The sequence below is a fragment of the Cricetulus griseus genome, chromosome 2 (assembly GCF_003668045.3).
Source record: "Cricetulus griseus strain 17A/GY chromosome 2, alternate assembly CriGri-PICRH-1.0, whole genome shotgun sequence".
Taxonomy (NCBI): Eukaryota; Metazoa; Chordata; class Mammalia; order Rodentia; family Cricetidae; genus Cricetulus; species Cricetulus griseus.
The window spans coordinates 266575501-266589576 of record NC_048595.1 but is presented as its reverse complement, the minus strand read 5'-3'; the positions used below and the strand labels follow the sequence as shown (position 1 = coordinate 266589576).

Below are 14076 nucleotides of genomic sequence, written 5' to 3'. Positions count from 1 at the left end.
ATGTACGCCTTTAAACTCTGGAGGCAGAAGAGGTAGATCTCTGTGAGCTCAAGGCCAGTACACAGCAAGTATGGGCCAGTTAGGATTACAGTTAAACACTGTCTAAACAAAACAAAACAAAACAAAACAACTCTCCCCTCCATCAAACAACAACAAAGCCCTAGGAAACAACACTTTAGTCCACTGCTTTCTTCAAATTTCTAAAAATCCATTTATCAAGTTTTGGAGGTAGCAGAGGCTCTCTTCAGTAACAGTCGGCTTTTCATAAGCTCTCCTCTACAAAGTCAGGAGAAACATGGTGATGGTCAGTTTAGTTACCCCCAGGGATATAGGCCTCTGGCCATGCCTGTGGGAGTTGTGTTGAGCACACTAAATGAGGCAGGAGCATCAAGTATGTGCTTACCACTCTGCTCCTGACTGAGGATGTGACATCAGCTTCCTCTACTTTCCCACCAGGAAGGACTTTGCTTCTCCTTCCCAGAGCATGTGTGTCAGAACCCTTTACATAACAAAAGAAACTGAAACCCCAACAGCGTTTCTCAAAATTAACTTGTCTAAGCAAACAAGCAAAAGAGCCAAAGGCTTGCAAGAAGAAATTTGATCACTTTGGAGCTTTCTGTGATTCTATCTCATGCCAAGAGCTTTACAATAGACTATGCACATCCTCAGCCTGGATTACAGCCTTGTTGCCGAAGGAGGGACCAGAGTGTGGCTCAAGTTCTGTTATTTGACTTGTCTATTATAGAGTTTATCGGGTCAGACAGAGCATTCACTCAGTGAAAACAACCTTACGCCACTGAACATTTAAAAACATCAAAGCTAACAGTAGATAGCAGTAAGAACAAATAAGATATCCAAAAAAATTGAGTAGGGAAATCTAGAAACAAGAAATAAAAGAGTATGAAAGCCCCAGAACATCCAATGGAAATCCTGAACAAACAGACATGGAACAGAACTGCACTCAAAAAAGCTCATGGTGAATCCCAATTCCTATCCTGAGGCTAGCTTTGAAGATGTCTTCATGTAAAAAGTAAAGCCAGGTTGTACATTGCTTGTTCACACATTTTAGGTTTGCAAAATGCATATGGGGGCACTTACATACACACACACAAGACAGGGAGGTGTACTCATTACAGACAATTAAAGAATCTTTTGAAGTTGTCAGATGATCACATAAATTATATCAAATACAAGAAATTAAGGAAATAAGTGGACAAAGGAGAAACATCACATAGTGGACTTGAGAAGACCAGAAACTGGATGTGCTAGAAAAGGACTTTAAACAGAACTACTTAAATGTAAACAAAGGAATAAAGGAAAACACTGTGGAAACAGAGGAAAGTAGGAAAATGTATTTTACTAAATAGCAGAAATAATGAAATTAAAGAAATAAGGGTTGAGCATACTAGCTCATGCCTGCAATTACAGCTCTTATGAAGATGAATTCAAGGGCAGCCTGAACTACATCGGACATAGTGAGTTCAAGGCCAGCCAAGGCTATATGAGAACACTCCCAACCCACCAAGCTAATGAAAATGTAAGTTGAGTCACAGTTCATTGAAAATTGAAAGCTAAAATTAAATAAAAATAATTGGGGGAGGGGCTGGAAAGCTGGCTCAGCAGTTAAGAGCACAGCTGCTCTTCCAGAGGACCTGTATCCCCTCCCCATCCACATGGTGGGTGGTTCATAACCACCTGTAGCCCCAGACCCAGCCCTCTTCTGTCCTCAGCAGGTATGCACACAGTGCACACACACACACACACGCAAGCAAACCCACAGACACATAAAATAAAGACAAATTAAAAAAAAAAACACCATGAACTAGGATACTGAAAAACAAACAAACAAACAAACTATACCGGGCATCCAGAAATAGATTCTAGTAGCCAAATTACTTTATCATAAAGGGGCTGTGGGCAAAGGATAGTTTGTAGTAGGAGAAAACAAACTATAGCCTGTAAGCATAGTCCAAATGTATTACAAATTATAATATACATTCTTTGGAAATGAGTTAAAACTGAAGTTAAAAAAACTATTCAGTTTATTAAGGGGCACATGCCTTTAATCCCAGCACTCGGGAGGCAGAGACAGGCAGATCTCTGTGAGTTCAAGACCAGCCTGGTCTACAAGAGCTAGTTTCAGGACAGCCTCCAAAGCCACAGAGAAACCCTGTCTAGAAAAACCAAGAAAAAAAAAAATCCCTCTTCTTTGTCTCCAGCTTTCCACGTGAGGTAATAACAAAATACTAACTGAAATATAAGACAGTAAGAGACAAGGTATATAATGTCTTACCAACATGCAATAACCCTGGAGGAGAAGAATCCTAAAAGGCACTGCTATCATTTGTCACACATTTCAGTTAGAAATTTCAGAAAACACAGGGATGTCTGAAATCTAGCCTCTCCTCAGTTTAGGAAGCAACAAGTTAGTTCCAGCCAATCCAGCTTCCAATTACAATCATGTTCTCCTAAATCCCTTAACTATTACATTTTTAAGGGTTCCAGTGCATTACAAGAGATGGGAAGTAGATTTGCTTAAGTAAAATTGGCAAGCAAACCTCTCAATCAAATTAAACACTAACGAGGCTTTAGTGGTATATTAAAATGACTTTATACTGGAATAGTGGGAGGGGAGCAGAGCTCTGGTGATTACAAAACCCTGATAAACTTTGCTTTTACGGCTGATAAAGACAAGCAGAAATCATCTGAACTTCCTTAGAAACTAGACACTATTTACCAACCTTTCTTTATTGTTTGAAGCTTAAAATAACATTGCTCTATTATTTCTAAAAAGAATCTCAAGCAACCTGCAGAACAAAGTGACTAAATGATGTTGAAGCATGACTAGCAGCTATTCAGATTATTAGATATCCCTTAAGACGCCCCTTTCTTTATTGGATAGAGGAAAATCCTTGATGCAGTAGTAACCCTTTCCTTTGCAGCCTTATTCCTTGCTTAATTCTTACTCTTGATGCCCATGACAAACAGACTTTCCCCAAATCAGTGTCTTCTTTGCCTATAAGTTGTCCTCATGTCCCTTTGCCTATCCTAAACCCAACCCCTCTTCTCAATTCTGGAATGCATCACTTCCTTAAGGAGGTCTTTTCTGTCCTCCCAGAAGACAGACCCCACCCACCCACTGCCTCTGACTTACAGCACAGGATAGATTTCTCCTCTTCATGGAAATCACACCTGCAGTTTTGCACTTAGCTGTACACTTAGCTCATTAGCTTCTTTTAACCTTTTTGCTAAAAGTTTTGCAGCAGTGTAGTGTAACATCAGCCCAATATAATATAATACTATCCACCTGACTCTCAGAGCACAGCTCAGGATGGAATATGCCACAGAAGTCAAGTTAGAGTGTTCTTACTGAACTCCAGTGGCAGAGGAACAGTTGGATATCCCGTGCTTCCTGAGAAGACATGACATCCTCACAACAGCCTAACTGTAAAGCATGAACAGCGATGTCTGGAAGTTTCAGCATAAGCTGCCATGCCCAAAGACTTTACGGCCATTTACAAAGCTTCTTGGTGGGTAACCTCATTAGTCACCATCTGTTACTGTGTGCAATCCTATATAACATTTCGGTTACAAGTCGGAAACACCTCTTGCCATTAAGCTCATTTCTAGAACACTGGCTCACAAGAAGCACCTGGAGCTCAGGAACACAGACCTGAAACTCACGCACTGACTACTATGTAAATGCAAAAGCATGGTCTGTAACAACACTAGAGAATTCTGGATGGTCTGACTTTTACCATGAAATTCTGTCTCCGATGAGCATCACACATGAAAAAGAAACAGCACCTAAACAATCTTCACAGAAGCCCAGTATGTGAAGACTATCACCAGCCACAGAAGTTCAGATTCCTATTGGCTCATCTGGTCAAGCTGTATTCAAGTTATCTCAATCATTGTGATATTTATAAATATGATAAATTTAATTTGGAAACAAAAAGCAAGTTGTTGACATTTCAGAACAAGGTGTGGGTGCTAATTCTACATTTCATTTGCACTATCCCAAGGACATGAGTCTCTTCAGAATGAACTATATTATGAACTATATTTTAGTAAAAAAATTATTCTTCACTTGCTTATTAAACATGGGCTTCTCAGCTTTAGTAATCTTACTGATGCAAGGTCTCCTGTGTGTGTGTGTGTGTGTGTGTGTGTGTGTGTGTGAGAGAGAGAGAGAGAGAGAGAGAGAGAGAGAGACAGAGAGAGACAGAGACAGAGAGAGACAGAGAGACAGAGAGAGAGAGAGAGAGAGAGAGAGAGAGAGAGAGAGAGAGAGAGATGTTAAGTGTTAACTAAATGCTACATACATAACACCTGTATCTAACAAACAGACTATTACAGCCACACAGATAAGAAGGAATTGGATCTGATGCTATTACTAGAATACAATTAGGAAAAAGAAATGGAGGCCCATTTTCCTTCAGTTAGGGAATAAAAGGGAGACTTAAAAGAGAAATGAAGCAAGCAAAGACAATAAATTAGCAAAAACTAAAAATCTAAAATATTGGTGTTTCCTTACATACCAAACTTCTAAAAGTTTATTCAGATTCAAAACAGAACCAAAATGGAAAGGAAGAAAAGCTTGTAAAGCAATTCAGAAACAATGAAGGCTTCTGCTCTTCCCCTGCCCCCACACAGGAAAGGGCCTGCAGGAAGCTGGGCTCTCACAGCCTCCATCTGGCAGCCAGGTCTAGTGGAGTCAGTTCTGAGAACTCTCTAAGTTCCCACTTTCTATCTGATGACAGAATTTATAAAAACCATTCTTTCAAGTTGGGGCAGTAATGCACACCTGAAATGTTACTGCATGAAAGCCTGTGAGTTCAGGGTCAGTCTAGTCTACAAAGCAAACACTGTCTCCAAAACAACAACCCTTCTCTCCACACACACATGTGCTCCATACACCTCTCCACACTGAATTCTTCTATACTATGACACCAAAGCATGGGATAATAAACCTGCACTACTGGGACAACTATAATCCCTACAGGAGTATGCAGTGTTCACAACAAGGAAATTATAGCATCATGCAGAAAACGGGCCAGAAACAAACAATTTACATCAGCACTGTGGGGCCCCAAGCTCAAAGCACTGTGGAACTCTTCTCATGGTGCTGTCTTCAGAGACTGAATATTTATCCAATTATATCCCACAATAAGGTACTTTGTGAGACCATGAAATACCTGACAGTAAGTTACTAAGGGCTCATGGCATATGAAAATGAAAATAAGAGTTAACAGAATTTACACTCAGGACATTTTTGTTGACACTGGTCTGAAAGCATCAACTTAACACTGCCTTTGTGAAAAACAGGAACCCTGGGAATCACACCTGCACTGCTACTGCCGGGTACTCGGGTACTCGTGCTTTCAATTTCTGCTATTGAATGATTCTCCATTACAGCAGGTCCCTGCCCTCAAAAGTGCTAACAGCGCAGCTTCTAACAGTGCAGTAACTGAACCCAAGGCCTCATGTACGCTAGTACTGAGAACTCTAGCACTGACCTACACCTGCAGACCTTGAGAGACACACAGTTCACATTTGCCATATGGTAAGCATAGTGGATTCTGAAAGCACTCTACAGAATCTTGTCTTGACTTCACGTGAGCTTGCTGTGCGACCGAGCACCAGGCACTGTGGACACCACCAGGACTGCCCATCTAGGCCCACCCTGCTCAGATGCAGTAGCAGACACTGCTCCTATGGAGGCAGGCCATCTCTGAGCCTTTATCAGTTTATCATCAGACAACAAAACCATGCTTTATGTATGCTTCTGTCAGAGGCAGCACAGTGTCTAGGACCCATTTCCAACATTAAAAATCAATAAAAACAAAAAGAAAAGCAGTATTATTAAATCAACTATGAAAATGATGCTATGTTTGCTTATAAGGTGGTAGGTGTTTGTTCCTTTTATGTAGGGACATACATACACATCAGGCAAATAGTTTTACCACTCTTCATACCCATATAATCCCAGCACTGACAGATACAAATTCAAGGCCAGCCAGGCTGCTGTGGGAGACCATGTCCCAAAATCTAATAAAGAAACACCTTGGGGCTTGGGATGCAGTTCAGCTGATAGAATGTATGCCTAACATGCACAAAGTTCTGGCTTCCCAATATAAAACCAGACAGGAGGCTATGGTTGCAGTCCATGGGAGGCAGAGGTAGATGTTCAAGGCCAGCCTCTACCAAGTAAGTTTCAGGCCAGTTTGTGCTCCTTGAGACCCTGTCTCAGCAAAACAAACAGGACTTCAAAAGTGCTTCAAGTATAAACTTAGGGGTTACAAATAGATTGAAGCAAATGGCTGAATCAGCAAGTACATTAGATATTACCAGTAGCAACTCTGAGTCAGACACTGCAACACAACCTCCAACTCTACTACCAGCAAAAGAAGGTTCTGAAAAACTTGGATGCAAACCCAGATGCTAGTAGGTTCCCACATAGACAGCAGAGTTTTAGACACAGTGCTTCAAGACAATGTCCAAAGTTTTTAAAAAGTGGTATTTTTCATAATGTTACTTCCTACCTGATATATTCTAAAAGGGATATAACGAAATCCATTTTCTTCGGGTGGATATTCCATGAGTTTCCGGTTGATGGCCCAAAACTGGTCAAATCTGTCTGAAATGATATAAATTCTGTTATTAAGAATGAACATCGTTAACAGACCAGCTCATAAGAAGACATGAAAGTCCTAAACATTCTCTCAAATGTTTCTGAAAAGCAAATAGGAGTGGTTTGCAAATTATTTCTCTTAATGTTAACATAAAGCAAGATATGAAATTAATCTTTCTACAACAGTTTTTCTCTCAAGAGAAACCCTAAACAGGCATGTGACTATTTGTGTTACCAAGGCAAAGACCAGCAGGAGAGACAGAATGACTGTTCATTTAACTTAGGCTGATAATCTGTATTAGAACAAATCTGCATAATTTAAATATTACCCAGCACTTACATAGAGAAACCACAGTCTAGAAGAGCTTCTGAAAGAAATGTGCAACCTGGTGCTGGGGCAAAGTCTCTATAGCACATGACTTGAAAGCATGACAGCGAGTTCAATCTCTTAGAACCTACATAGAAATGTCAGGCATGTTAGTTCCTGTTTGTAATCCCAGAATTGCAGAGGAAGAGGCATCGAATTCCAGGCCAGCCACCTAGCCTAACTGGCAGGCTATAGGCAATGGAGTACTTTATTCTAGGCAGAGGCTTTCCTGACACTGTGAGTGTCCTTTGGGCTCCATGTGCACTCACACACAAAGAGAAAGAGAAAAGCCAAGGAGGGATGTAATCCCCCTGGAAGAGCTGGCTTGCCTAACAGGTACAAAGCTCTTGGCTCAAATCACAGTACATGGGGGAGGTGGGTGGAAACAAAATAAAGAAGAGTATGTGTGAACTGTCAATTGCAGTGTTACTTCATACTGATTGCAATTTAAAAATTGTTCAAGCTGAATTACAACATTACTAAGTTATAATAAAAATCTACAGTCTCTAAATAAATTCAGAGGTTAGAACATTTATTGTAAATGCAACCATGCAGTATGTCATCTTTTGCATTTACTCCGTGTATATATGTGTGCATGCTGCATACGTACAAGATGGTGTTTTCAAAGTTCATTCTTGTACCATGTCCAAAAGTTTCATTTATCTTTAAGATTAAATAAGCACCCAATGGTAGAGTTACAAGATTTTGTTAACTTATAAATTTTGGAGTAATTCCTACTTTTGGCTATCATAAGTCACATTACTGAGAACATCAGTATACACAATTTTTATAACAATGTTTTCAATTCTCTTGGTGGACCAAAGAATGAAATCCCTGCCTCTTACAGCAAAGCTGTTTAACTGATACAAGGCAATTGTTTTGAGGAACTGCCAAACTGTTTTCCCAAGTAACTGAACCATTCTCCATTTCTACCAGCAATGTTAAGAAGTTCTAATCCACGTTTGCCACTGCCAGAACTAACCATTTTTTTTTTTTTTTTTTTTGAGACAAAGTCTCACTATGCAACCTTGGCTGGGTTCAAACTCAAAGAGATCCACCTGTCTCTGACTCCCAAGTACTGGGATTAAAGGTGTGTACCACCATCAACTGTGTCCCCCCCCCCTTTTTTGGATATATGGTGGTATGAGGCAGTAACTCAATGTGGTTTTTATTTGCATTTCTTTAATTACCAGTACTGAGTATCTTTTTATTTGCTTGCTGGTCATTTATGTATCTGCAGATTTCTCTGGAGAAATGCCCAAAGCTCTTATTTGTTTTATTTTTGTGTGTGAGCACAGTCACACATGCCACATTGCACATGTGAGGTCGGAGGACAACTTTTGGGGGTAGGCTCTCTCCTTCTATCATGGGTTCCAGGGATCAAACTCAGGCATGACAGCATACTTTCATAATTAACACACATGGGAGGTGGAGGCAGGATGATCAAAAGTTAAAGATCAACCTTGGCTACACAGTGTCTTTGAGGACATCCTAGGCTACTTGAGATCCTGCCACAAACAATTCAAAAGCCTTTTGGCAGAGCTAGGCTTGGTGTGACATAGCTGTGATCCAGCACTTGGGAGGCAAAGGCATGAGGATCACTACAGGTTTGTGGCCATCCTAATCTATATAACCAGCCAGCACTAAATATCAAGATTCTGTCTCAAGACATGCAAAATAAATCCCCAAAGTAAACTTTATCAAAATAGATTTATATGGATTCCAAGAGGGGAGTGAAGGGGTAAACATCCAACCAGAAAACAGGCTAATTCTCAACTAGGGAAGATTTGAGATTTAAATTTAAGATTAAAATTAAGATTTAATAAGATTTAATTTAAGAGGAGATTGAGTAATTGTCTGAAGACATTATTGGTTGTCTAAACTTGTCTGTGTGCCTAGCAATTAGTGGAGGGAGGCCAGGAAAACTGCTACACACTACAATACATAGAGCAGCTCTGCCAAACAACTATGTTGACCCAAAATGCCAATGGAAGGAAAGCAATCACAAGGTATTGACAGGGGATGAGAAAAGTTTCTGGAAAAGACCTCCAAGGTGTAAGTGTGTAAACAAAGGAGCACACTCACCCTTGCTCACAATTCACCCTGCAGCATGTGCACTAGAGTATGGGCTCAATCCTTCCCAAGTCTTTAGAGTGGCAACTACTTAACAGATTTCTCAGCAAGTGTGCTGAGATTCCAATGCAAAAGGCTCCTCTGCAGTTTCCAATGGTAGCAAGATGGGTCAGTGTCATTGGGGTAAGGGCATCAAGGGAGATGTCACTCCCTTATATGCCCAGTTGTACATTCTTTTTAGGAACACAGAAGTCAGCACTTAGAAAACTTCCTGCCTTTATAAACATGGTGGAGGCCCCAAAGTGGGACACACACCCAGCACACATTTGTTTCCCCCTGTAGTGCCAGCTCAGAACCAAGCTGCTGATCTAATTTTAAGGTCTGTACAGATCACTTACTTGTGAATTCGATCCCAAATTCTAGAATCTGATTGTTTAGCTGCTGTTATGGAATAATTTTTTTGTATGCTGTGAAGATGTGTCTTTGCCAAGGTGGCTTCTGATTGGTTTAATAAAAAGCTAAACAGCCATTAGCTAGGTAGGAGGTACAGGTAGGAGAGCCAGAGAACTCTGGGAAGAAGGGCAGAGTCACCAGTCAGATGGAGAGGAAGCAGCATGGACAGTCCAGGGCAAAGGTAACAAAGCCACGAGACAAAAAAGCAGACTGATAAAAGTGGGTTAATTTAAGTTGTAAGAGCTAGCTAGTAACAAACCTAAGCAATGGCTGAACTTTCATAGTTAATAAGATATCTCTATGTGGTTATTTGGGAGCTGGCAGGAGAGACAGGAAAATAAGCCTACAAGCTGCTAATTCTTCAGCTGCTGCTTCCCTCTGACTTGCTGTGCCCTCCATGTGGGCACCTATCTGCTTCTCAGTTCCTGGTTGTTCCTCCTGGTCCCTTAAGATTTCCTCCCCTTGCCCTGTGCCATGTCTTTCTGGCTCCTGGATGCAGCTTCTATACCTTTGGGGCTCCTACCACATGAGCAACTTTTCCTCTGGGTTCTGGCCTTCTGTACACCTATGGGTCTCTCTACTAAAGAACTTACTCTCTCCCTTTTCTTCACTCTCCTGGCTGTCTCTGACTCCAGACTGCAGTCCTACAGCTTCAGCTCTCAGCTCCTTCTTGGAGCTTATAGGAACACACCCACACAGCTTTCTGCCTTGCAACGTTCTCTTCTTCCATGTACTTGGATGTGATTACAACAGCTTGGTCTTGATACAGATCAATGGCCAAAAATTGGCACACTTCACTTCCAAATTCTCATAGATTATAACAACTGCACAAACAAATGATCCCCACATCTCTCCTATCTAAACTCACTCTGCTCTCTCTACACTTCCAAAAGCTTCTTATCTCTGAGGTTCTAGTTTCCACTCTAAAGCATTTTATCTCTATGATTTCTCTGCACTCTGCTCTCAAAAAAAAAAAAAAAACCTCTCTTAAGAACTATGCTATAAAATCTTATCTCAGGATTTATAAGTTGTTCATTGGAAATGGATTAAAATCCATAAAATCTTTAAGAAAAATATGGCTTTAAAGTTATAACAAATGGCTTAAAAATCTATACATATATATATATATATATATATATATATATATCCATGTATAGATTTTTATGATTTAACTCTTGTTTAGGGTATGTGTATAACTTAGATTCAACTCTCATTTAAAAAGATTGACTAGGAAAATATGTTTTTAAACAGCAACCATATGGTTTTCCTCCATCTTGGCTGATGACCTCATCAGGGTGTAAGTAGTCACATGGCTGGTAGCCATCATTACTAAGGTTAAAGGATACATGCCATGTGACTTAACTTCGGATGACCACATGACATAGAACAGTAAGTGTAAAATTTCTTGGTCTAATGAGCTGTGTTTACCACTGTATCTCTTTTTTAGGCCAAGGAAGCTACAAGTCTCCAAAATATTGTGGATTTGTATGGATTTTTATATGATGATAAAAATTTAAGGCTATATTTGCTACAACATACTATACACGTGATTCAACTCTGGTTTAAAATATACTATATATGATGATAAAATTTTAAGGTTATAAAGTTTTGCTGAGCTCATCAAAAACTGGTTTAAGACACATGCCTAACTACTTATGTCTTTGCTAGAAAATTTAGATAAGTAACAACATGTTTGATAAATAAGGTATATTCAATAGTTAAGATTTATAAATTCTTAAGCTCTATTCAGGTTCACAGTAATATTTGTCTAGCTTCTTTGTCTTTGCTCAGTTTAAGCTTTAGTCATTTGGATAAACTAAGACATATAAAAAGCCGCATGTTCTACAATGGTGCACTGTAAATGGATCAGCAAAGTTGCCAGTCTCAGTATGGACTGAAAGTTTTATTTTGATACTAAAAGAACTTTAATTCAAAAATTGTCATTTTTAAGGCTAAACCAAACAGGGATGAAATATAAAGTCCTAGTCTTATGAAAACTATTAACCTGTAAAGTGCTAAGGATAATTAAAACATGCAACTGGACCTTATAGATGATCAAATGTGAACTATACTTGAAGTCATGCTAAGTACTAATGTAATTAATTATAGGAACAAGCTTTATTTAGCCTCTTGTATATGTTTTCAAAGTTAAGCCTAAAACAAGTAACTAGAAACAAGCAAAAGTCTGTTCAGTTTAGATACATTTAATAGATAGATGGTCCTCAAATTCTTCAGATTGGCTGAATACGGCATTTAAAATGTACAATAATAATAATGATGATGACGATAAGCTTTTCGTGATAGAAGTGGCAGTGCCCCTAATCTCCTCCAAAGAGGGTGATGATCACAGAAGAACTCCTCCTGGAGCCTGCTTTAAATGTGGCAAAGGAGGTCACTGGGTAACAATGTGCCTTCCACCTTGCCCACCATCAAGCCCTGTGCAGACTGTGGACAAGCAAGACACAGGGGAGTTGATTGTTCTACTTTTCTTAGATAAGGTAGGCTGCTCCCCAAGTTCCTGTACCACAGGAAAATCTATTGGATCTTCCGGACCAGGTAAGTGAATATGATGCTGCCCTGGGTATTTGCCCCTTGGAGGAACCTAGGGTGATTGTCCAGGTAGCCAACAAGTCCCTGTCATTTTTAGTCGACTCATAAGCTGCTTGGTCTGTACTTCCTGCTTATTCCAGTGAAGTTTATCCTTCTCAGATCTCTGATGGTGTTGACAGGCTAGTGACAGCTCTGCCAATTTAACAGCAGCAACCAAGGTTTCAGCTGCTTTCTCAGTTCTATTTATATATAAAAACCAGGCCTCAGTTCTCACTTTCCTAGATCTACTACTAGGTCTAGATACAGTTTACCTTGCTACCAGACTCTAAAAAGGAGATACACTTACAAAACAGATTTCAATGTAATTTTACTATTCCTTTAAAAGGAACTCGCTTTTTAATGATTGCTCTCAGTAATCAACCACTGTGTCTCAGGGGGAATGATTGGATAGAAAAAAGGTGTAAATGTATTTAAGGTCTGAGGATACGAAAGCTTAAGTTGTGAGGATCTAAGAAAATGTTTTATGGTCTAAGGTGTTTTAAGCTGTGTAAATGCAATTTTTAAAGGTATAAGGAAGTGACTTAAGGTATATAAAAATAAAAAATGTTTCAGTTCTCTTTTCCTGTTTATGCTATTGTTCTATTAAGGCTTCAAAAGTTCAGAGTTCTAACATTAATCAATGGACTTCCAATAAGCTATAAATCTATCTCTGGTAAGCACTGACTACTATTACTATTGTTACAAAATCAAGATTTTAAATTTCCTTTGGATATCGTCTAAGTATAGACTCAAAAGTGCTTCTCACTGTGCTAAACACATCTGTCTAGTCTATACATACCCAGTCTTCTGGGTCCCTGAACTTCTACTACGACCGACTCAAGGGTGTTAGTCTACAGCCTTTTCTACAGAAAGGATTTCAGTACAGATTACAAATAGTGGTAATGCTGACATATCTGAAATGTTTGCCTCGTTTTATAAACTTAAAAAATTCTTGGCTGGTGGTGGTGGCCTATGCCTTTAAAGGGAGGCAGAGGCAGGCATATCTCTGTGAGTTCAAGGCCAACCTGGTCTACAGAGCAAGTTCCAGGGCAGGCTCCAAAGCTACACAGAGAAACCCTGTCTTGAAAAAAAAAATTCTTGCAAACTTCAGGAAATCCATCTCTCACAGGTCAGATGGACTCCAGATCTGTACTGTCAGTGAACAGCCTGTTTCCCCATCTGCCTATTCCACTTATTCCTGAGGGTGGGAATCTACACTCCCTTTTCCCTGATCTTGGGACTTCCCTCTCACAACTACCAGGAACATGGGTCTAAAGTTTCAAAAGCATCACCTAAGAAGAAAAATTTCTCCTAAGCTCTTTAACTTTATTTTCTGTCCCCAATATATGTAGGGAGACACTGTAACCACACTTCCTAAGGGTTGGCTACAGGTGTGCTTAACCATGCCTCTCAGGGCGTGGTCAGGGGAGGTTCAGCATGACGAGGGGCGGGGGTTCTTAAGGTGCAGGAGACATGTGGGAGCCCTGTCTCTGGCCTCCCTAGATTGCTGCCTCTGGGCATGCTCTGGATTGCGCTTGGCTGGTATTATTTGAATAAAGGTATCTTAACCTACTTATATCTGTTCTAATTACCTGCCAGCTCCAGGTGTTCCCTCAAAATCTGCATCCCAGACAGCTGCAAAGTGACTAGCCCCAGGGGTGCAGCCTCAGGAACTGCTCCAATTACTGCCTGCATATCTCTAGCTCCAGAACCTGAACAGCCAGTGAAACAGCCTACTCTTCCAGGACAGTTCCCAGAGACTTGATATTCACAGAAAACAGGAAGCAGTCTAAAAAAGCATGGTACCATGGTTCCTGCCTCACCATCACCCCTTCTTATTTCCTCACCTTTTATAAATGAAAGGGAGGAATGTAGGTGATCTCCAGAGCTCACCTTCAGCAACTTGGTGCCATCAGCCACACCATCACCTGCCATCCAATGCAACACATCCCCATTGTTG

At 40.2% G+C, this 14076-nt stretch overlaps 1 protein-coding gene across 3 annotated transcripts in view; it reads right to left on the bottom strand.

Annotated features, from left to right (window-relative positions):
* Atg5 (autophagy related 5) overlaps positions 1–14076 on the bottom strand; it is a 101191-nt gene that overhangs the window by 32233 nt on the left and 54882 nt on the right. For all 3 annotated transcript variants that reach the window (XM_035440371.1, XM_027401894.2, XM_035440372.1), the window contains exon 6: positions 6546–6640. In XM_035440371.1, the coding sequence (XP_035296262.1) occupies positions 6546–6640 (95 nt within the window). The remainder of the gene's footprint in view (positions 1–6545; positions 6641–14076) is intronic.